This window comes from Haliotis rubra, unplaced genomic scaffold (genome assembly GCF_003918875.1).
Source record: "Haliotis rubra isolate DU_JTF1 unplaced genomic scaffold, ASM391887v1 Scf1748, whole genome shotgun sequence".
Lineage (NCBI taxonomy): Eukaryota > Metazoa > Mollusca > Gastropoda > Lepetellida > Haliotidae > Haliotis > Haliotis rubra.
Genome location: NW_025765723.1, coordinates 69,639 through 94,211, shown reverse-complemented (window position 1 = coordinate 94,211; position 24,573 = coordinate 69,639). Strand labels below are relative to the sequence as shown.

Genomic DNA, 24,573 nt, shown 5'->3' with positions numbered 1-24,573 from the left:
CGCAACTCGTAACTGCACGCTAATGTAAGCCGTAAAACTCCGGAATCTATTACGGTAAATGCTGGTAGAGTAAATGATGAATATTTAACACCATTACATGAACACATCTTGGCCCACTCGCACAAAGCATTCTCAGCTCTGCGATATTGCATCTCCGATAATTAACATAGGCTTACAATAGTCATAGCGCTACGATCATTTTGTGAAAGTGGGCCCTGGAGTAGCGAGATGACCAGACAATTGCATGTGTTATTAGGTACCGCGGCATGCATTGGTAACTGAAGCAAAAGTAGTGGTAGCTATTGGAAGCACACGTATAATCTGTATCTAAGTCCCAAGTTGAAACGCAGGACAATACACATTATGTTTATGTCATCTTCTTTGTCAGCTGCAGAGTGTGGATAAGGAAAGGATGCTATTTTCCGTGTCGCTGATGATAAGTGAAACAGCAACTGTATCTTTCCCTTGATAGAGATACACAACACATGTAACATTTTCTTCGTTGAATACACTTGCAGACATCGTCATATCTATTATCTTTGCTAACTCGGTGCTTGAGAATAATTCCAAGAAAGAAATTTGAACCCAAGACGATTCTACGGGCAGTGTTACGCCATATTACATCAATCCGGTAATATACAGACAGAATTATTTTCATGATTGAGGTGAAGTTTTTCATGATTGAGTGAGTATGGTATCACGCCGCTATTAGCAATATTCCACCATTATTACGTCTATGGTACACAAGAATTATGTTTCATATATTGTACCCAAATAGGATACGAACTACGACGGTGGTTCACAAGCAAACGCTTTGACCACTTGGCTACCCCAGTGTCCATGAATTGGATATTAAAATGGCAGAATATATTGATAAATAAACATATTGTTTAACAAAAAGTATGAAACGGGAGATGAGGGAGACAAAATAAAAATGGCCTATATGCAAGAACAAAATATACAGCCTTATTACGTCACAGGGAACCAAGGTAACCACTGTGACTCCGACTCCGTGAATCAGCAAGCATACTTCTAGGTTCAGATCTATACCATCCCTCCCTCCTATGGAATGCCTCCCCTGTTGTAATAAAAACTCCAGGTCGCCTTTTAAAGCTGTTCACTCTCGAGGTAGGCAGCGAGTTGTACCCGCTGGCTGTTATGGCGACCCTGGTGATGTACCTCCGCTGGGCCTCAATGGTCGCACCAGTGTTGACTCTTTCCGCATTTATCTTCCCTTCCTTGAACACACCCAACTGATGCTGACGGTATTCCTTTGACGTCTCCCTGAAGAGATGTCCGTCCTCCATTATGGCGTGTTCGTGAATCTGGCTGCCATTAGCTACCCGTGTGGTAGGACGCACTCCTGCTGGATTTGAGTGGACTCTTCTCACCTTCCCAGGGTAGAGGCCGGTGGGATGTTCTGTCGTGTAGATCTGATCGAAGCTTGGGACAACTTCAGTCATTGGATGAAGCACGGGTACCTCAGGTTGTGCAATCTTTTCAACTGGCCTTCCATTTCGGCAGCAGATCCTGTACCAAAGAGGACGAATGTGTCAGTTCGGTGTATTTCCGATCGGGCAAGTAATTGGGGTATATTTCTACATGTCAACTAACATCTTTTGGAATGTCAAAAGTAGCACAGTCCTAGACAGTCCCTGTCTCAGTGAGGAAGGGCTATTTTGCTGTAAACATTAGACATTTCAGTGATGATATGCCAGCAAAACTCCCTCACAACTTCACTGGACATACAATGTTTTGCTTTAGAAGAGCAGTACGGCTTTGCTACATATATGTCTTAAGACTGCCCGTTTTTGTGTCATCTTGGTACTTGGTAGAATTTGCTTCATCCTGGTTTAGAGCATCCTAAAGAGTTTGTATCAGCATTATTTGTAGTTGCACCCATAGTTCCCCAAATGAAATAACGTTGAACACCACTTCGTCAATTTCACGGTGTATAAATTATGTCTCTATTCTATACTGATAATTACCATCTATTTTGTACCATAACCTCATTTTCAGAATGGCTCTTTTTGTTCAACACAAAGTAACCAGACAAATGCCTTTGTCGTGGGCGAGCTTGGGTCTACATAAACTGACTGCAGCGGCATAATGTAGTCTTTGTTTGAGTTAGTCGTTTAACGCCGCTCTCAGCAATATCCCCTCTATATGGCGGCGGTCAGTTAATAATCGAATCTGGACCAGACGATTCAGTGATGAAAGTCATGAGCATCGATCTACGCGATTAGGATACGATGACATTTGTCAACCACGTCAGCGAGCCTGACCACCAGATCCCGTCTCTCGCCTCTTACCACAAGCATGGGTTTGAAGACAAATTTTAACCCGGAACGTTACGGGCGCATTATACATGACCGTATGTCCTACCTGTAGACGATGATAGTGACTATGATGATGATGATCAACAGCAGCACGCCAACAGAAACTCCGATGAGGATGCTCTCTGAAGAATATTAGTGATAGTGCAGCAACCTAATTGTAGTGAGTGAGTGAGTGAGTGAGTTTAGTTTTACGCCGCACTCAGCAATAGTCCAGCTATATGGCGGCGGTCTGTAAATAAACAAGTCTGGACCAGCCAATCCAGTGATCAACAGCATGAGCATCCAGCTGCGCAAAATGGGAAACCATGACGTGTGTCAACCAAGTCAGCGAGCCTGACCACCCAATCCCGCTAGTCGCCTCTTACGACAAGCATGGATTACTGAAGATCAATATTCTAACCCGGACACTCACGGGTCACCTAATTATAGAACTAGTTCAAATGGCTATAAATATATTTATATAATTTAGCGACTGTATTTCTTAAGATTGATCAAATCTTTGCAAATCCAAAACTCATTTCCACTTGTAATTTGAGCACCCTTCGTCTTCAGAATAATCATATTCGAGGATGTGATTCCTTTTTCATAATATGAGTTTACCAAGCTCTTAAAGACCGCCTCCGTGGTGTAGTGGTTAGAGCGTCCGCCCAGAGGGCGGAAGTTCGCGGGTTCGATCCCCGACCGCGTCATACCAAAAGACGTTAAAATATGGTACTTGTTGGTCCCTGCCTGGCGCTCGGCATTAATGGGTACAGCAAGGACTGGTCGGCACGGAGTCAGTATAATGTGTCTCAGTCGGGGGTATTCATGCTTCACTGCAGCATGGTATTTCAGTGGGCTAGCACTATAAAACCAGCTTAAGTCTGGGCTAGTACAAGCAGCCGCACATACACATACACATACACATACACATACACATACACACACATACACACACATGCACGTCGTCATATGAGTGAAATATTCTCAAGCACGACATTAAACCCAATTTCACCTCACCTCACCTCAAGCTCTTAATGTGAATATATGTTTACAACTTACCTTCAGTATCCATCTCTGAAGGTGTCTGTTTGGGTGCTAGTGGAGGGCCTGGTGATAGGGAAGAGGTTACTAAGAGGAGAGGCTTCGCTGTCGGTAACGGTGTGGTGGTGAGAGGAGATGCCACTGTTTCTTCCGTAGTCGCTGGAGTTCCAGTCCGGTCGACAGGACCTGTCACTATGGACAAACGAAAAGGAGTCATGCATTAGGGATTACCCCTTCAAGACCCTGTTCACAGAATGATATTGGCATTCCGTTTGCCTCAAACGGCAGATATGTTTGTATCTTGGTCACTATGACGTGGAATTAACAAGTATTTATCGTTTTTCTTCAAGGCACGTCCACGCTGCTAAAAATAATTACCTCCCCATCAATTTTCTATCATTATCATATTGACAGAAGGACGGGGAATTGTATTTACAGGGTAACTCCAATGGCTGGATTGTTAAACAGGTAGTATTCTCCTACAGTGTGTATCAATCTTCTTAAGTAACGTCAAACCTCGCACACTGTTGCATAGTACGAGTGTGTCAATGCCACAGTATCGTACTGTTATGTTAATGTGACCCTTACACATGTCAGCTTAACATTCACAAATGCGTAAATACCACCCTACTGGGCTCATAACACTATCGTTACAGTTCCTACCCGTAGTGGCAACGGAGGCTTCCTGTGTCACAATCCTCGGCGGTGATGTCGCGACAGTCGTCGGTGTAGTCGTTGGACGTGTCACTATCTTCCCAGTTCCGTCATTCCGACACGCCGCTGTCAACACTGAAACACCAACGCCATCACTGAAAGAACAGCGTTGCACATAAACACACAAACAGTCGTGTGAATATACTATTATAATACACACAGTGCAACCCATGGAGAAATCGGGTATAACTGAACATGTGTTGCATGATCCGCGCTGAAATGTCACGAATTTCCATTACAATGTTTTGAATGCAAACATGGTTCAAACGAGCTATTTAAGTACCATTATACAACCCGCTTTTCTTAAAGCTGATACTCCCTCAATGGTCTAGTCCTTCGTGTTCATAAGGCATGAGCCAGCCTGTGATATCTTTACCGCTATTGATGTAACCCCTGATGCAGGGGAGACATCCTTAAGTAAAGCTTGCCTTAGCCTCATGGGTGTGGGTACGCCTGGTAAAGCCTTTCAGAGGTACACAGTGTACAATATCCACAGGAATGTCACCACGGAGCTTTCACCTCGGGCTGTGCTTCAATCGTGGCTTCACGGGCGTTGATTTTATCAGCTGACTCACGGACCTAATTGTATTATTCGTACACCTTTGGAAAGAAGTTGAATCAGGTAGAACGACAAGCGCTGTCATATTGTTCGTATAACAACAAGCGATATGTCATTTTCTACTTTTCAATTATACTTCGAGTTCCACTTGATGTGACATTCGGAAGTATTTCTATGCCTCGGATGCTTGGAACGTATGTGTCCTTATCACTTGACCTACAGCAGGAAGAAGCGGGTTGTAGTAGACCCGATGCATTCAAATGCTCGCTACTCAATAAAATCGAATATTGTGAGGCTCGGAGGATTGCGTGTACTTGAACCCGACCGAGTGGACTGTTGCTCATAACATCAACCTCAAGTTTGTCACTGTGTGATGGAAAAATTGTCGGCGTTACATTTTACCTTCCTTGGTCCAATCTTTTACTAGCCTCGTGATATGTCCGATTATGTAATACAGCATTCACTCATTTATTCAAAATAATAGCAAGCGGCTTCGTTTAACGTCTCGGATCGCATCATTCTGTTACACTGTGAGAACCGATTAAAGTGTTTTGCATTAGTGACACAACGATACGGTATAGGTTATTGATACACACGTTGTTTTATCAATCAGTTTTCTCTGGATCCGGCTTGAAAGAGCATATATGTTTTCATTTGGGCGCAGTTGTGAAGCCTAATGGTTAAAGCGTCCGCTCGTCCCGCTGATAACCTGGGTTCGATTCCCAACATGAGTACAATGTGTGAGGCCTATTTCATGCTGGAATATTGCGTAAAACCATACTCTCACTTTTTTTTCTTTTTCTTTTAGGGGCGGTGGGGTAGCCTAGTGGTTAAAGTGTGATGTACAATGTCGAAGCCCATTTCTGATTCCCCGCCGTGAAGTACAGCTTCTGGAATATTGCTAAAAGCTGCGTAAAACCATACTCACTCACCCTTCTTTTTCTTATATTACGTATAGCACTACTTTCTCTGACGATAACGATAACGTTCTTCTACTGAGATTTAGATGTATACTATTCATTCTGATAAATACAAGTGAGTTCCCAGAGTACTTATTTGAATACAGATTGTATGGGATATCCTCCCAATTTCCTTGCTTGCCTCATTTTTAAATACGCATGCACTCCTCGAAAACAACCCCATATTCCATTATTAACATGGGAAGATGTGTCTAGTTTATGTACATATGACCACTTACGACTGCTTCCACTAACAAGCAGGCAATGGCCCGGATCAGACGCTGCCGCTGTCGGCGATGTCTTCGTGACGTCTACAGACCACGGCGTCCCCGTGTCCATAACAGCCTCAAACCTCCCCTGTCGGTTACACCAGGCGTATTCCGCGCCACGGGGGAGGCCGTCGACGACGAGGATGTATGCGTGGCAGGTAGAAGGTGTGACGTCGCCCCATGGGTAGATGGTGATGCTGTTGTTGTCTTGTATGGTAGACAATGTACAGGCGCACTGACTAAAGCCGTCGGACATGCCGACGCTGTGTATGTAGAAGACGTTGCCGGTGAATGGGTCGGTACCGCATACGTCCACGACTGAAGAGTGAGTGAGTGAATTTGAAAATAAGTAATTCATATGCCACTGGGAGTTAGACTATATAAGCCAAAAACATCAATATTTTGTCTTGACAGACATCAATATTTTGACTTCGGGATGAAAGGAAACGAAATCTCTTTGTCGATGTGACAAACGAACATTATATAACCTACCTGCTACCCCACCATGTCAATTTGGATGCATGAAGGTAAGTTGTGCAAACAAGAATTTTTATGAAGAAGAAGAAAAAGAAGAAGAGGAGGAAGTTTATTTATGATTAAAGTCCATAGTTCCCAGAGTTCTTTTGTGTAACTAATTATAGTGGTGTGTACATGCATTTGGGATTGACAAACATAAGTCTTTATGTATAAGTACAATTTTCAGTATTAAGTATAGTGACATTTTTAAATGACAGATTCAATGCTTAAAGAAACATATAACTTGACAAGAGATGGTTCCACAAAATACTTCTTTCGGATGAACGTATCTCTACTTTTTGTTTGTAAAATGGACAAAGTTTCAAGAAACTATATTCGTTGTAGGTTTCAGGAAGATTACAACTTCTAGTCATTGATAAAGTAGTCCATTAAACAGTATTATATGATGGCAGAATGAGGATGCTCAAGCCAACAGAAGCAAATGAAGTAACGGGATCACTGACATAAACCCACGCCATCATCTGGTTATCATATTAACCTATCTACATTAGTGTCTTAAGGTGCAATCATGTCATTAGTTCCGTGAAAAATAGATCTATGTACCTGACATGTGTGAGGACCCTCTGGTACTTACGTTTATATTGCCAGCGTACAACATCCAGTTTCCTCATTGTAAACGCATATTAGTCTTATTGTTTGATCGGTATTCCAGAAGTTGGTGAGTCAAAAATGAAACATACAACTTTAAGGATGAACTTCTTGTTTATTGCACAGAGCGACGTCTCGGTGTAGATTCTTACATCGTTATCAAGCTGAGATGTATTTTAGCTTGATAACGATGTTAGAATCTACATCGAAACGTCGCTCTACGCAATAAACAAGAAGTTGTCATCCATAAAATTGTATGTTTCATTTTTGCATATTAGTCTTACCTGGAACTTCAGTTTGTGGACACTCGGTGTACACCCGCTGCACTAAAATGCATACAAATCTATATAAATGGTGAACACAGTATATAAAAATCAGGATATGAATCATTATCGAATTTACATATTTAATCGTTGCATTTTCACTGTATCGGAACACAATGTATACAGTATGGATTAATGATACCACTTATTCGTGTATCAGGTATCATTACATTACATACAGATGTACACATACAGCATTCGTATAATATGTAAAATTCAAGCTATTACTCTATCGCTTTCCTGATGATAATTCATAATTATGTATTAAATTCTCTCGGACTCGTAAGAATGGGCTTTCGAGGTATATTGTTATATATTATTCATGCACAGATACCGGCATATGTGAAAATGTTTACACAATGTACGTACCCGTGTATACAAGACATACAACCAATACTCTCACACACCCCATGTCCATGATTGTCGATATCTCTTAATCCATTTTGAAGCTCCCCACTTCTCGTCGCAATATTCCCAGGCTACATCTTCTTGAGCCATCCCCTCGCCCATACCTTTTATATTACATTAGCTGTGAACTTATTTCGCATCGTGTCTCATGTTGTGCACTTAGGCGTTGCGAAATGTTTTAAGACACCATTATGGTCACCATTACAACTACTACCGATTCACCTACTACCTGTCAAATGATGCGTTTGTGAAACGACATCCACCAATTGTTCGGCCTGTACGTACCATACCGGCGATGGATGGTCTCGCTCTGATACACAGGTCAATTATAACAGGTACACCATTTCGTCAATACAATGCTTCTCCTTTCCCACACACATTCACCTTACCAGAGAACTCTCAGTAAAAGCATATGCCCCTTGTATTGTGTGTTCAGTGACATATTAAGCTACTTGTACACTCGAGAGACGTCAGAACTATTCATTGTAAGGACACTGACAGCTACATATATGCATGGCAAAGCCTCACCTCTCTGAGTTCAAACATACCTCCAAGTTTAATATTTGCAGACCTCTGCCTCCTATTCACGCTACTTTATGCATCCATTGCTATGTTTGCACACATTCCCAAAGAAAACAGCAAAGAAAGATATATTTACTCAAACCGTTCGTTAAAAACTACATTGATATATATGATTATGAATTATTAATAACATATTTATCTTACTACAGTTTTTTTAATATGATCCTAAAATATGAAATTTGGAGTAAAGACTGTTTTAAAGAGGTAGGTTGTAATGTATAAAGTAAGGATGCTGTTACAAACATCTGTTTGATCTTCAGTGAACATCTGTGACAAAATAACACCACAATGGCTTCGTATGTCAACGAAAAAACGAACGACAGTGTTTATGTAACGCTACCTCAATTCATACTCCGAGGTTAAGAGGTGCATTTCAACTTGAAATTGAAATAGTTATCGAATTTACACCACTAGTTACAATATGCAGCTTTAGATCAACTTGGTGTAGTTGGCGATGTATTGTTAATATATCTACATACTGTAAAAGCTATGTAATTTAAACACAGAGCGGTGCAAATAGGTGTTCCTGTAATGCTCCCTCTTCTTGGCGAAGAAGCGCTTCAAATACACTCATCTGGGGAGGACTTTCTGATTGGGGAGATACACTAGCGACCGAAATACTGAATTAAAATTAACACATCTTGTCTTGTTTGTGTTGATACATTTGCGGGAACAGTTTTGTGGAAGACTATTGGCGCATACTGTTATTTTGCATGAAGTTATCTTGCAATTGTGTTAAAATGTATCCCACGATTTCTCAGAATGAATTATGCATTTGCCTTCAATATAACCGACCACCAATATCAAATATGCCGGTGACCGCAGTTGTGATGGTGTTTGAGCATTGCAGTAAGACAAAATATTAAATATTTCAAATGTTCAGTATGTTTAGAAAATGAGGTCTAGGATGGTGAATGCCTTGGATGTTCTATACACATCTTCGTTTGAACATGGATGACACCTACTGCCTTCATTCAGCCTTGAAAAAAATGGCTTGTCCAGAATGCTTTTGTGGATGGATGACTTCACAAACAAAACACATTAACAGGTTTCATTATTAAATTTTAATTAATTCAGTAACCCAACATATATATAGTTCGAAACAATATGTCTTCTTATTCAACCGCCTCCGTGGTATAGTGGTTAGAGCGTCCAAGCGGAGAGCAGAAGGTCGTGGGTTCGATCCTCGACCGCGTCATACCAAAAGACGTTAAAATATGGTACTTGTCGGTCCCTGTCTGGCGCACGGCATTTATGGGTACAACAAGGACTGGTCGGCTCGTCAGTCAGTGTCTGAGTGGGGTATTCATGTTTCACTGCGGCATGGTATCTCAGTGTGCTAGCAATATAGAACTAGCTTAAGTCTGGGCTGGTACAAGCAGTCACACATACACACGCATGCACGTCGTCATATATTATGAGCGAAATATTCTCAAATACCTCGTTAAACCCCATTTCACCTCACTTCTTAATATTATGATTCCCACTAATCAATTATGGCAGTGATTCCCGTAACATTGACAGTTGTATGGATGTCAACTTCTTTTCCATTTCTTACTCCTTCATTAGTTTTGTTTTGTTTGCTATTAAATTGAATGTCTACAGCATTATCTCATAGACAAGAAGTCGAAACACACATTGTATACTTTATTTCACATTTTTATGCATCGTTATGTCATATGTCACGAACTTATCATGCATTCATGAGAAAGTCTTAATCTGTAGAAACCGTGAAGATCCGGGTTAGAATTGATCTTCAGTAACCCATGCTTGTCATAAGAGGGATCGGGCTGTCAAGCTCGCCGAACTGGTTGATATCCCAATAGCGTAAATCGATGCTCATGCTGTTGATCACTGGGCTGTCCGGTCCAGACTCGATTATTAACAGACCGCCGCCATATAGCTGGAATATTGCTCAATGCGGCGTAAAACTAAACTCACTCATTCACTCACTCACTTAATCTGAACGGTAGACATGCCGACACTCTAGATTCAGAATACGTTCCTGCTTAGAACTAGTCCCTGAATCTGGACAACCTCTGGTTTATTTCAACATGGTGGTATCCTCCTGACCTGTGGATGTGCTGACTTAACTGCCTAGCCTTAGTAATTTCTTCAGGTACTTACGATACGCCACAAGTCTGTGTTCTCGTGGTACCATATAAGTCATCTGTGATATGATTTCGGTCCATATGACTTTAAGACCTGGCGATCCTTTTGTTTGAAAGACTGCAATTTGCTGTGTTGAGTTGCGTCCCTTAGGTATGACAGCAACCACTAATTAGTATTGTCTCCGTCAAAACAGGTTAAATACCTTTGCCAACACAATTACGCAATGTCTACACGTTAATCTACCCATCGGTGTTCTAATCGTGTACATACACCTCGTTTAATAGCTGCATTTTCATGCGTGCAAATTCTGTATGACAGAGTTGTAATGATTACACACAATCTCTAATTAAACGTCGTTTTCAGTTTACAGCTTGTCATTAATAATGTTCCTCGTCGTCGCCATGGCATCCAATCATGGCTTTCTTTACATGGAATATGTATACATGTATGAGTAGACAGTGAGTGAGTGAGTGAGTGAGTTAACATTTAACGTCACATCGGCAATATTTCAGCCATATCGTGACGAGAACATGTTTGACATTGAAATGGAATATGTGTATATTATATGAGTAGACACAGAATTTTAGACAGTGGTCAAATGTAACAAATGTTACACACAGGATTGCAAAGTCTAACTCTTTTTTAAAATTATAAAACAAATAAAAAAATTCTCAGAGTATTGCACCAAATAGTCTAACAACTCAGCTATCGTGTCTTTCACAAAAAGCAGACAACTGATGATCTCTAATTTAGACCTAATATGTGTACCTGACGCTCTGATAAAATGTCATGGATCCCATTTCCTAAAGCGTGAGTAGACATTATGCGTGATCATGATACGTACTCATGATAACTCTTAGTATAATTCCAAATATATAATTTATTTCATACGTGTACCTTAGTCTTTGTCACAAACAGAAGCTCATAAAAAACGGAGCTATAAGTCATGGACTCATGACATTGCAATGACGTTCGTGAAGCATACTCCCCCAGTCAGTTCAGGAAACCTTGTGCTTACCTAGAGATCCACGTTCTATAATCATCACTTCATTGTCTACAGCCAGTTTGTGATCGACCCCCGCTTCATTTGTTGTTTAACGCCACACTTCACCTATATGGTGGCGGTCTGTAAATAATCAAGTCTGGATCAGACAATCCAGTGATAACAGCATTATCATCGATATACGCAACTGGGATACGATGGCATGTGTCAACCAAGTCAACCAAGTCAGCAAGCCTAACCACCCTATCCCGTTAGTCGCCTCTTACGACAAGCATGGGTTGCTCAAGACCAATCCATACAAGGAACTGCACGGGTCTCATCGCCCCACTGGACTGTGATAATAACTGTTACGCTATATCAGGCATATCATGGCGTGTCATATGTGGGAGGAAAGCCCGGGGTAATGCAGGTTTACCACTGCGATGAAACATCGGGGATGTGCCTGAATAACCTAGACACATAATCATTTTTATTATCATTATCATTGGATATTTATATAGCGCACATATACACGCACTAGTGCATGCTCAAGGCGCTGGTATGTTTTCCCTCGACCATTGGATGTCAATCTCAACGGCACATCTTATTTTCAATCTCAACTCCCTGGGGATCTTAAAACTCTTGTTGCCACAAGGCGCACCGAGTTATTGCGGCTTTCTCATCCTTACGAGGCACCCATTCACAGCTGGGTGAGCTGGGACACATAGTCACAAGTCTTTGTCCAAGTTTACTGCACGTTGCTGTACCCGCAACTAGGTGTTTGAACGTATTCATGTGGCCACCATCTGGTCATATACCAACGGATTCTTGGATTCTTTTAAGTGCACAGGTTTGTGTACTGTACACTAGGGGTTGTGACAACACTGAAAGAGTCTGCACACAAAGTTGACTCCTAGGTTTTTACACCCGCTCACAGGTGGGCTCGATCCCGGCACTTCATGCTCGCTGGATCACTAGCCAGGCGCCTTAGCCAGCTCGCCCACCACGCCCACATAATCTCGGTTACCTTATCTCGAAACCGAGATTATAGTCTTCTGGTGCGCATAGATGCCTGAATTGCAATGACATATGCAACTATTTAACTAAAAATCCCAATGCGACCTGCCTAGGCCTGACGAATTCTACCCTTGTAGGTCTTCTTATGTCAACGATTACTTGTTACAGAAGTACAAAATGGACGATGTCAGTTTCTGTACAAGCTTTATGTTACATTCATATATAGATACATATATAACGCATGTAATTGTTGATGTACAAAAAGCTCATAAAATAACAATATAAAGTTTGTAAGTACTTCACAAAAAAGTATTAAGGGTATGATGGTTTACGCTTGTAATATATAGGGGTAGTATATCATTTATCAATGTCACATCGTAGACACCATATTATATTGTATGCTTGATATTTAATCAACTAACCCGTAGTATACTATATCATGAACGGATCATAATCAGCGATGTGTTATTGAATGTCTGATATACCTGATGCATATACTTGAACATTGCTAGGATTTTTACTGTCCATCGTCGACAGGTTTAACTCTTCACAATGTTTTCATTTTTATATTGTATAAATTGTTTTCGTAACGATATGGCTAAAATATTGCCGATGTGACGTTAAATATTAACTCACTCACTCACTAGGATATTACAAAGAAGGAGATTGCTGATGTACAATTAAATCTGGATTTATAATATGGTCCCTGATACCTCCATGAATGCATAGATTATTGTTTCTGTACACGCACAGAAACAGAATGTACGAAACCTATATCGTGATAACAATTATATGCCATATATATCGGGTACATTATATTATATAGGCTGCTGCAATCATAGTGTTTGTTTGTTTGTTGTTTAACGCGGCACTCAGCGACATTGTAGCTATATGACGACGGTGTGTGCATACAACCATAGTGTTTTTGCGAGTAATTTCATTTGACGATTCCTAGCTAAGGTGGATTGGAGTATCAGCTATCATCCTTGGCTGGTTGGCTGTTGTTTAACGCCGCACTCATCAATATTTCAGTTCTGTTGCGGCCATCTGTAAATAATCGCGTCTGGACCAGACACTCCAGTGATCAACACCATGGGCATCGATCTACGCAATTGGGCTACAATCACATGTGTCCACCAAGACAGCGAGCCTGACCACCCGATCCCGTTAGTCGCCTCTTGCTGAAGACAATTCTAACTCGGATCTTCACGGGTCTATCATCCATAAAACGGAATTGTGTCAACAGAAACGGTGTGGTACACCTTGTCTATCCTCTTTCCTTATATGTACAATATGAAAACTATACAAAACCAATGAAAAAAATATAAAAATAAAAAATAAATATACAAATCTGCTTGGGACAACGGGAATCTAGGAAATCCAGATACAAGGAACCTATGACACCCGAACGTTAGGGCAAAGCAAACTTTCCATATGCAGGTGAGCTATACCCTGTATCCATGTATATGTCCAGATATCACCAACTATTTTTGACATCAATGGTTCTGGCACAGCATCAGCACTTGTCCTATCCTCATCACAGCATGTTCCAGGAGACACTCGCCCTGAATATGGTCCAGTTGACAGTGCCAACAATTCATTCAGTAGACTTTATACGTGGGCAGGTAGTTGACTGGAGGGTACATGATCTCATGGCTGGGTTTGTACATCATGGTTGAAGCGTTACTCTTGAGTAGGAGAGTACTTCTGCTGAACAACGTTCTGTCCCAGCTCCCGTCAGATGTAGATAGAGTTGACGCATCGGATTCTGGATCTCTATTCCTCTCATTTGCTGTTATAGAAAGAAATATTTCAAAATTTAAATCATGCGGAGGATTAACAAATTCTTAACAGCATCGCTTGAACAAATCAGTGTAAAAAATACAAAGGAAGAAGGGCTGACACAAAAGGTGAGGTGAAATTGGGTTTAACGTCGTGCTTGAGAATATTTCGCTCATATGACGACGTGCATGCGTGTGTATGTGTATGTGCGGCTGCTTGTACTAGCCCAGACTTAAGCTGGTTTTATAATGCTAGCGCACTGAGATACCATGCCGCAGTGAAGCGTGAATACCCCACTCAGACACATTATACTGACTCCGAGACGACCAGTCCTTGTTGTAACCGTTAATGCCGAGCGCCAGGCAGGGACCAACAAGTACCATATTTTAACGTCTTTTGGTATGACGCGGTCGGGGATCGAACCCGCGACCTTCCGCTCTCCGGGCGGACGCTCTAACCACTACACCACGGAGGCGGTCCGCTGACACAAAAGGTGCACGACACACATAAACGTGTTCCGCACTAGCTATAGCCTTCAATTCGGCATATATCTGTCTGTTTTAGATAGACCCTAATTCAGACGCCATACTCAGTAATATTGCAGCAATGTACAATCGAGTTTGGACCAAACAATGCAGTGATCAACAGCATGAGCATCGATCTAAGCAACTGGGATACGATGACATGTGTCAACCAAGACAGAGCGCCTGACAAGACAATCCAGTTACCACAAGCATGAACATCGATCTACGCAGTTACGATACGATGACATATGTCAACCAAGCCAACGAGCCTGTTACATTTCACGATAAGACTTAGTAGGGGTGGCAGAAGACCCATTCTATTCATTTCATGGGTACAGCTGATTATCTTGGAGGAAATGTAAAGCAGATCATAGGGTGATGACGTGTAACCTGAAAGTGGATATGAATATTCTGACAGTTAACTTGGTCAATTATTCCAGTGTGATGATTGCGTAATGAGAAACAAACATGTACCCCGCTAACAGCTTCAGAGAGACAGTATCTGAATCATTCTGCGCCATGACAACATTATTTCAAACTTGCACATTGAGCTGCACGAATTGTTATTTACTCACATATTTAGATAACTGTCGCTTTTGATCATCCATGGGAGACATAATTACAGAGGCCCAATGGCGTAAAAATTCTTTTTAAGCCAAACTGACAGTTGTAATGTTAACAAATTAAACATTAGTGTTCTATGATATGGATACGCCTGGGTGCGTATTAAATCACTCACAATGATAGTATCGACAAACACCAACGATGGCTACGAGAAGGACCGCTCCAAGGATACATCCGACGACCAACCCTGAAACAGACATTCGTAAATCAATACTACACACGCATTCACGGTTACCCGAACAAACAGTTTAGAGACGACTAATAGACTTCATTGAACTGGTGGTGTATAGAAAGTGTGTGTTGGATTGTTCTTTGTGTCTACCATAATGGTTGGATATAGTTCAGCTTGTCAAAGTAATGAAGAAACCCCGTTTGCAGAAAAAGATGTAAAGGATAAAATATGCAACACCACTGCATAATTGCAATCCATTTTTTGTTGCATTATTGTATTATTCCTGAAACTTTATTTTCATTTTGAGGATTATGAGGATTTTGTTTGTTTGTTTAACGCCGCACTTATCGGTATTCCAGCTACATGGTGCCCATCTGTAAACAATCGAGTCCAGGGCCCCGTTCCTGAAAGCGATCGTAGCGCTAAGGTGATCGTAGCTCCCATACTTTAACATAGAATTTTGACAGTCGTAGCGCTACGATCGCTTTGAGGAACGGGACCCAGAACAGACAATCCAGTGACTGGCATCATGCGCATCGATCTACGCAACTGGTAAGTGGGTCAAAATATATACTGATTCACAATGACCACACTTTATCACGTTGTCAGGCATCGTACATGGCGTGAATTTGTGCCCATACATATTGAATGAGATGCAAACAATGTTCTGTTTGATAACCTCATGACACAATACAGAGAAAATTGTTTGATTTTCGTAGCATATTACTCAAATTGGAATATTTGCTTCTAAAGTAGTTCAGCATTTGTCCACAACCAAAGCTAAGACAAATGGATGGCGTTGTCATAATCCATGTAGCTTGGTTCATTGCACGTCATCGGATCCAAATTGCTTGGGTCGATCCCTATTATGTTAGTGGGTTGTCGGGTCCAAATTAAATCATATATAGACCACCGTCACATAACTGCAATGTAGCTGAATGCTGCGTTAAAAAGCCAGTAACTCGAAATAATTCCATGCATGTGATACGAAACTTTGTATGAGTTTCAGGTGGGGAAGATATGTGTTCAGGTTGAATACGCGTCAGTACATCACGTTAGCTTAGAGCGTGCTCTTAATGTCAACCACTGGCTGATATTTACAGGCAGTCTTAGCCATCTTCTCGTGTTGGACATGTTTAAAGTATTGTCACTAAATTACATTTAATACCAAGATACCCATGATGGTTGTAAGAGGCAGCTTAGTAGATCGAATGTCCAGGTTCGAGGACTTGCTAATTGCTCAGAATATCAACCACCTCTTTGCCTGAGGTCGAGATATATCTCTTTGTCTAGATATGCACGTGGCTGGAATGAAATATGGGAGCTGGAATATTACTGAGTGGGACGATAAACATCAGAGTGACACATTAGATATAATCACGCATATTGTTGAGCTTAAGACTTACCTACAAGTTCCCTGGTGCCGGTGACGGAGACTTGCGGTGATTCGTCTGTGGTTCCTGTAACATCACTTGTTGGCTTAAGGGTTGAGGTGCTAGATGTATCGTGTCCAGTGCTCCTGGTGTTAGTTGTGTGGATAGTGGGCGACACTGTAGACACCCTGGGTATGTGGGAGGTTAGTGTACTTGAGGATATACTGTTAATAGTGGATACATGTGAGGTAAGTATGGAAGATAGGGTATCGGTTATAGCAGAGGTGGAAGAAAATGTGTGGTCTCCAGAACTGGAACTGGATGGTGTGTTCGATGTGGGTGATGTCGTAATTCCGGCCTCTGTAGTGGACCCTGGCACGCTCATCGAGCTGCTAGGTGTGTCTCTCCCACTGTCACTTGTACCTGTCACCATGCTGGATACGCCACCTGTGAAACCAGTTGCACCTGTAATCAAGCTGGACATGCCACCTGTGTTAGCTGTTCCATCTGTCACCAAACTGTGCACACCACCTGTGCTATCTGTTGTACCTGTCACCAAGCTAGGCACACCACCTGTGTTTGCTGTTGCACCTGTCACCAATCTTGTCACACCACCTGTGTTAGCTGTTCCACCTGTCACCAAGCTGGTCACACTACCTGTGTTACTTGATGTACCTGTCGCCAAGCTGGACATTTCACCTGTGTTGCCTATTGCAGCTGTCACCAAGCTACTAACACTACCTGTGTTAGCTGTTGCACCTGTCACCAAGCTGGTCACACCACCTGTGCTATCTGATGCACCTGTCATCAAGGTGGACACGTCACCTGTGTTGCCTATTGCACCTGTCACCAAGCTGGTCACTCCTCCTGTGCTATCTGTTGAACCCGTCACCAATCTGGACACGTCACCTGTGTGGCCTATTGCAGCTGTCAAGCTAGTAACACTACCTGCGTTAGTTGTTATACCTGTCACCAAGCTGGTCACACCACCTGCGTTAGTTGTTACACCTATCACCAAGCTGGTCACACCACCTGCGTTAGTTGTTACACCTGTCGCCAAGCTTGTTGAACCACCTGCCTTACCTGTTGTACCTGTCATCATGCTAGACGAGCCTCCTGTGTTATCTGTTGTACTCGTGGCAGACTCTGTAACACCACCTGTTTGATCTGTTGCACCTGTAGCAGTGTCAGTAACACCACCTGTGTTGTCTGTTTGATCTGTTGCACCTGTAGCAGTGGCAGTAACACCACCCGTGTTATCCGTTGCACCTGTTGCAGCGTCTGTAACACCCGTGCTATCTGTTGCACCTGTAGCAGCGTCTGTTACACCACCAGTTTGATCTGTTGCACCTGTAGCAGTGGCAGCAACACCACTTGTGTTATCTGTTGTACCTGTAGCAGCGTCTGTTACACCACCTGTTTGATCTGTTGCACCTGTAGCAGTGGCAGTAACACCACTTGTGTTATCTGTTGCACCTGTAGCAGTGGCAGTAACACCCGTGTTATCTGTTGCACCTGTGGCAGCGTCTGTAACACCCGTGTATTATCTGTTGCACCTGTGAATATACCATCTGTATTATCAAATGCTGTTAAAGCTAACAGAGCTGACCCGCGATCTCTGTACCGCTGTGTGCTGATGTTTTGGGTTCTGGAGATGTTAGTGACACAGAGTATAATTAATATACGTACTACATATATGCTTATTTACAATAATAATTATTGTCATATATATGAATATCATGCGGTTAGAATATTACAAACCACAATTGCATAATGGTTGTGCAACCCTTCACCATTAGATCATATATATTATTACTACGCAGATTAATTTATGCATGCCACATAAATTTGCACCTATTAAGTGCATAATAAAAACAGGTGAGCAATGATCTTCCTGGGAAATGCATACTGATTAACAATCTCTTCACAATTCGAAATGGCAGATTTCATCAACTTCAGAAAACCTCTTTCAGAAACTCGATAGTTTAGTATTTCAGTTCGACAAAGTGAAGAAGTAATTACCTTTGCATAAGGTATTAATATGAAATAATTTGTCATTTAAGAAAGAAATCCTTCAACTGAGACCTTTACCTGTAGATGTTGGAGTTGATGTTGGAGCTGATGTTGCCCTTGTACCTGGGGAAATGATAGCATTGTGTCATCAGCTACCATCTTCTGCGAGATTCGAGTTAACTGACACGGACATATACGTTGACTATTGTATGTTTCATATCACAGCATAATGTTGGAGCAAAATACGTCATGACTCAGGCTCTACACTTTGGCTACTGTGGTGAAACAGTTACCGGGGGTAAGAACTATGATCAGAATGTATCTGTGACAGAAATGAAAAGAAAAGAACAGAATAAATATGCATATTATAAGTGACACTCAATAGGTCTCCCGCAGAGCATATGCGGATGTTCTCGGTGGAGAATTCCAATAATGACACAGCTCCCTCCACGTGGACCAGCTTGAGGTAGCTCATCAGATCAGACCAAATGGTGTTAACCATACGCGGGTTATGCTAGTAAGCCTGCTTGCATGTTTCGCCCGACATGATGTACTTACCAGATATTGAGCTTTAAGACCGGAATTATTTTACAGAAACCTATCGTCCTCCACACCTTCACGTACATTTCATCATCTCCTCAGATCAGGGTGAAAGGCAATACTAAGGGCAACCGCCAGCGTACGCCACCTATTAACAACTGACGCAACACACCATCTTGTAAGATCTATGGTGTTGTCCCGCTTGGACTACTGTAACAGTTTGCTTGGGAACATGAACAAAGACCTGCTCTCCAGGTTGCAAAAAGTCCAAAATGCAGCTGCCAGATTGATCTGCAGAACCAACAAGCACAGCCACATCTCCCAAATCCTCATGTATCCCAGCCAGGATAGAATCCTTAGCATGACTTACAGATGTCTTAACAATGCAGCTCCATCCTATCCCTCTAGTCTTGTCTGAGAGTACATTCCAACCAGGACTCTGAGATCAGCCAATCATTCGCTGCTCATCGTCCCAAATGCACGTCTGAAGACATACGGACACCGACGATTTTCCTACTTGTCAGCTATCCTCTGGAACAACCTGCTCTCAAAGAATCCCCCTCAATAGTCCGCTTATAGTTTACCTTAAAAAAACTTTTCTGTTCAAGAAGCACGATGGCATCTAAATGAACTCATGTTGTAAAGGCCAGCGAAGATCCGGGTTAGAACTGATCTTCAGTAACCCATGCCATGCGTGTCGTAAGAGGCGACTAACGGGATCAGGTGGTCAGGCTCGCTGACTTGGTTGACACATGTCATCATATTCCAATTGCATAGATCGATGTTCATGCTGTTGATCCCTGGATTGTCTGGTCCAGACTCGATTATTGACAGACCGCCACCATATAGCTGAAATATTGCTGATTGCGGAATAAAACTAAACTCACTCACTCCTGTTGTAAATATGTAGATATGTCAGCGCCATGAGCAGCCACTTGGTGATTGGATATAGGGCGCTATACAAATGGTCCGGAGCATGTATCGTCCATCATGGTGAACAGACCAGATTTATCAGATATATACCAGATATATCAGATATATATAGGTAACAGGTAGTAGCTTATCTGTTCATTGAACCGTAAATGTTGTTGTTTTAAGGCGTCCAACTCATCACGAATTACTTACCATCCACACACATTCATTTCATCAGTTCCTTATGATGTCGCCGGTAATGTATTTGAACATACGCCACGGCACAATCGATGCATGCAAACTACAGCAACTCCCCAGATACTTCAAGTGAGACTGAATTCAGAGAGGTGCTAAGCAATATAAACTATATTGGCTGAAACCCTTAAGACGGGTTTAATCCGCTTTCACATATAAATCGAATCGTCAAAATCCAGACATGCACAGACGGGTTAGTTATAAAGAACAACCCATGGAACCAATGTTGTGGTGTTAAGAACAACCTGATAATAATTCAGCCATCATTCCAAAGTCCAGAGCACCTCGTGAAATCACACTAAACAATGTCTAAACAAAGACTGTCATAACCACACCAAAGCTTTCTACTGACCCCGGACAGGATCGCATCCAACGCATCTACAATTTGGTATTTTCACAATTCGGTATAATGAAATCTTTCTACATTATCAGCACAAAATCTGACACCATCACAACCAGAGTTGTCTTTACACAAACGATGGTTCGACAGCCCACTAGACTACAAGCATAAGCTCCAACAGAAACCCTCTACACCAACTTCATCCCTCATATACCTGTTGATACTTGTTGACGTGGCGAGACGGGGAGTAGTCTCCCGTCTATTTTCCTTGTGGTAGTACCAGCTGTATTGGAAACATGTTTCAAACAGGGGATATGTAACAACAATAAGACGTGTCACACAAACAAAGGGTCCAGTGTGATGCCCTAAATCGCCGGTATTTAGTTCCATCTCTGAGATATTGCTATACTCTGGGAGTACATCGAGGATATTTTGTCACTCTCCGAGAGAGCAATGGCTATAATGATATCCAATGCAATGCAGTTACATTTGCAGCAAACAGAGCAAGTCAATTCAAATATAGTACTTCGACCTTCAATTACAATACGACGCAATACAATTAAGCGGATTTGTATATAAGGGCCCAATGCTTAAATGTTTCTTTGTGGTATTTTCATACTCATTTTCGTTTGTACTCCTATCTACTAGGTTTAGTTATCAACAACCTACTGTGAACTACAATATATTTATGTTTACATTAACGGGATAGATTTGAAGTATGTAGAAATGAAACTTTCTGAAAACATTACCGTTACCTTTTGCAACGTTTCAGGCAGTTTTCACCTCATCGTCGTGTCAAAACTTGTCACGCCGTCATGTTATCACTGCTCCAAAATGCCTACCAAAGACGTGTACAATGTATGTGTATACGTAACATACATGTAGAGTGATATTTACCTGTAAAGGGAGGGAAGGGCAGGATGGCAATGGTGGCATTGTCCCGCCGGAACGTATTCCTCGGGGTGACGGAGACAGGTGATGCTGTATCCCTACTTGATGAGGCGGAGGATGCTGGTTGTGTTGTTGCATCTGTACTGAATGAAGATGACGATGAGGATGTCGTTGGTGCAGTTGTTATGGGACTACTTAATGATACGGGATCCGATGTTGACGTTGTAACGTCAGACGTTGTTGTATCTTGTGTGGACGTTGATGGAGACACACTTTGTTCTGTGGATGCTGGCGTAATGGGCGATGTCGAATCTACCGTTGATGTTGATGTTGTTGCTGTTGTTGTCACCGTCGTTGTCTCTGCGGTAGTGACCGGAGGTGTAATGGTGGTCCGACGTTTTAATGGAAACGTATCAATCGTTCTCATGGCCCGTCCAGTGGTTGTTGGTGTTGTTTGCAGTTGTTCGCCGCATATGACATCAACCACTAAAATGCATGGATTCATTCTCAAGATTACACACTGGTAAAATGAAAGCGCAAACAGGCCTTCAGCTGTATCACGATACATCAGGATGCAAGTATCATCCTGGTCTTCTAGGACATGGAAATGGTGTTAACAAAGCCAAATATTTTTATTAGGGCGAATTTAGGATTCAACACCATGATCATTCGCGTGAGGAGCGTTAGATGCCACAGAGGTGAGGTGAAATTGGGTTTTACGTCGCGCTAGAGAATATTTCGCTCATATGACGACGTGCATGCGTGTGTATGTGTATGTGCGCCTGCTTGTACTAGCCCAGACTTAAGCTGGTTTTATAGTGCTAGCCCACTGAGATACCATGCCGCAGTGAAGCATGAATACCCCACTCAGACACATTATACTGACTCTGAGCCGACCAGTCCTTGTTGTAGCCAGTAATGCCGAGCGCCAGGCAGGGACCAACAAGTACCATATTTTAACGTCTTTTGGTATGACGCGGTCGGGGATCGAACCCGCGACCTTCCGCTCTCCGGGCGGACGCTCTAACCACTACACCACGGAGTGATGCCACAGATATGGTATGAAAGGACAAAATGTTATTATCAGGGAAAATCTTGGATTCGAACTCACTATCATGGCATGGCCACGTCCAACGTTGGAAGTAAGAGATCACATATTTATTAACTTTGGTACACGTACATTGCGTGGAGCTGAGTGATTATTTACATATCAAACGCACAACGACAGACCATACAGTTTAGTTTATCTGCTTAAACTTATTCACTTGCTGATCAAAAGCTAAAAACACGTGATGAAAAGTTTATAAATGTGTGACTGAAAATAGGACATAACACCAGGTGTTGGCGCAAAGGTTTAACATACCCTGTAACCACCAAGAACCGGCAACGTAACTGTGCTTAGCTAAAAGCACGTCATTCACGAACAGTTTGTGTGTTTATATATAACACCGTTAAATAAAGCTTGAGTTTATGCAGTCCTGACCAGATTCAAAGATTAACATCGTGAGCCCCGATGTACACATTTGGGTGAGTGAGTGAGTTTTACGCCGCACTCAGCAATATTCCAGCTACCAGGTATATGGCGGTGGTCTGTACATAATTGAATCTTGGCCAGACAATCCAGGGATTAACAGCATGAGCATCGACCTACTCAGTTCGGATACGGTGACATGTGTCTACCAAGTTAGCGAGCCTGACCACCCGATCCCGTTAGTCGCCTCTTACGACAAGCATGGGTTACTGAAGATCAATTCTAACCCGGATCTTCACGGATGTACACAATTGGGATACGGCATACATGGATACATACGCACGCACGCACGCACGCACGCACGCACGCACGCGCACACATCAAATTTATGATCTTGTTACATCAGCACACATGAAAAAAATACGTACGTGATCATGAGTTCATAATAAATTACAAAGCTATATTGGTGACACAAAGACTTACTGGTCTGTGCTGTAAGAAGTATACAGTATCCAGGATCAGGGCTGTTCGACGTATCTGTCCTTTTGATGGTAAAACTGAGAGATCCTTTGTTGTCCACACGCTCATTTACCGTAGGAAATCCATTGGGGTTATCACAGTTCCAGGTGTAATTCACATTACTCAGTCCAGGATTAAAAAACACATCTGTGAACTTACAGGTTGTGGGGTTCAGAGTGCTACTCGGTGTCACAGTAACATCAACGGGTGAAGAGGACACTACTCTGCAAGAACACTCGAGGTAGGCGTTCGCCATGCCTCTTGAATCCAGGTACACTCCAAACACAGTTTGTGATTCTGCTGAACACATTTGTAGCACTGACGAAATGTTGGGATGAAAAAAAGACACAAATTAGGCTGTAAATATTTATAAAGGTGGACGTTTACCTTCTAGGTTTATCAAAATCATGTTGAAATATCAGCTGAACATCAATATAATAGTTTCAATGAAAGGAAAATATGTGTGTACGTGTACTCTATTGTTTGAAGTGTGCTGATGAAATGACTTAAAGTTTACTTTCTATTATGAATATCAATCACCTCTCAAAACAAAACGAAAGACTTCTATTCGGAGACTTTAACGAGGATTAAAAAGGACACATGTGTTTTTGGAACTTACAAAGTAAAAACGAGAACATGTGTAAATTTGATTAGAGTATTCATAAATAGATAAACGAAATACAAGAAAAATCATTAAGTAACCTTCTATTTAATGATTAATAATATTTATATTCTGAATTTGACG

General features: G+C 42.0%; 2 protein-coding genes across 2 annotated transcripts; both read right to left on the bottom strand.

The window, feature by feature from the left end:
* Window positions 1–386: 386 nt before the first annotated feature.
* LOC124272952 lies at window positions 387–7,747 on the bottom strand. The gene is made up of 7 exons (XM_046708194.1): window positions 7,681–7,747; window positions 7,273–7,314; window positions 5,834–6,181; window positions 4,026–4,151; window positions 3,381–3,554; window positions 2,386–2,461; window positions 387–1,530 (listed from the first exon to the last, which is right to left on the bottom strand). Exons 1-7 carry the CDS (start codon window positions 7,727–7,729, stop codon window positions 975–977), a joined length of 1,371 nt encoding a protein of 456 aa, XP_046564150.1. The 5' UTR covers window positions 7,730–7,747; the 3' UTR covers window positions 387–974.
* Window positions 7,748–13,556: 5,809 nt separating this feature from the next.
* On the bottom strand, window positions 13,557–24,288 carry LOC124272948 (serine-rich adhesin for platelets-like). The gene is made up of 6 exons (XM_046708190.1): window positions 23,793–24,288; window positions 21,845–22,324; window positions 18,979–19,023; window positions 16,921–18,363; window positions 15,458–15,529; window positions 13,557–14,204 (listed from the first exon to the last, which is right to left on the bottom strand). Exons 1-6 carry the CDS (start codon window positions 24,136–24,138, stop codon window positions 14,014–14,016), a joined length of 2,577 nt encoding a protein of 858 aa, XP_046564146.1. The 5' UTR covers window positions 24,139–24,288; the 3' UTR covers window positions 13,557–14,013.
* Between the last annotated feature and the right edge of the window lie 285 nt (window positions 24,289–24,573).

Excerpts from the sequence above, each read along its gene's own strand:
- LOC124272952 (XM_046708194.1), bottom strand. The coding sequence starts at position 7,729 with ATGGACATGGGGTGTGTGAGAGTATTGGTTGTATGTCTTGTATACACG. Across the intron at positions 7,315-7,680 it reads TGTATGTCTTGTATACACGG|TGCAGCGGGTGTACACCGAG; the intron begins GTACGTACATTG and ends TATGCATTTTAG. Across the intron at positions 3,555-4,025 it reads AGCCTCCGTTGCCACTACGG|TGACAGGTCCTGTCGACCGG; the intron begins GTAGGAACTGTA and ends GTTTGTCCATAG.
- LOC124272948 (XM_046708190.1), bottom strand. The coding sequence starts at position 24,138 with ATGTGTTCAGCAGAATCACAAACTGTGTTTGGAGTGTACCTGGATTCA. Across the intron at positions 19,024-21,844 it reads GCCCTTCCCTCCCTTTACAG|GTACAAGGGCAACATCAGCT; the intron begins GTAAATATCACT and ends TCATTTCCCCAG. Across the intron at positions 14,205-15,457 it reads TGTTTGTCGATACTATCATT|CAAATGAGAGGAATAGAGAT; the intron begins GTGAGTGATTTA and ends TTTCTATAACAG.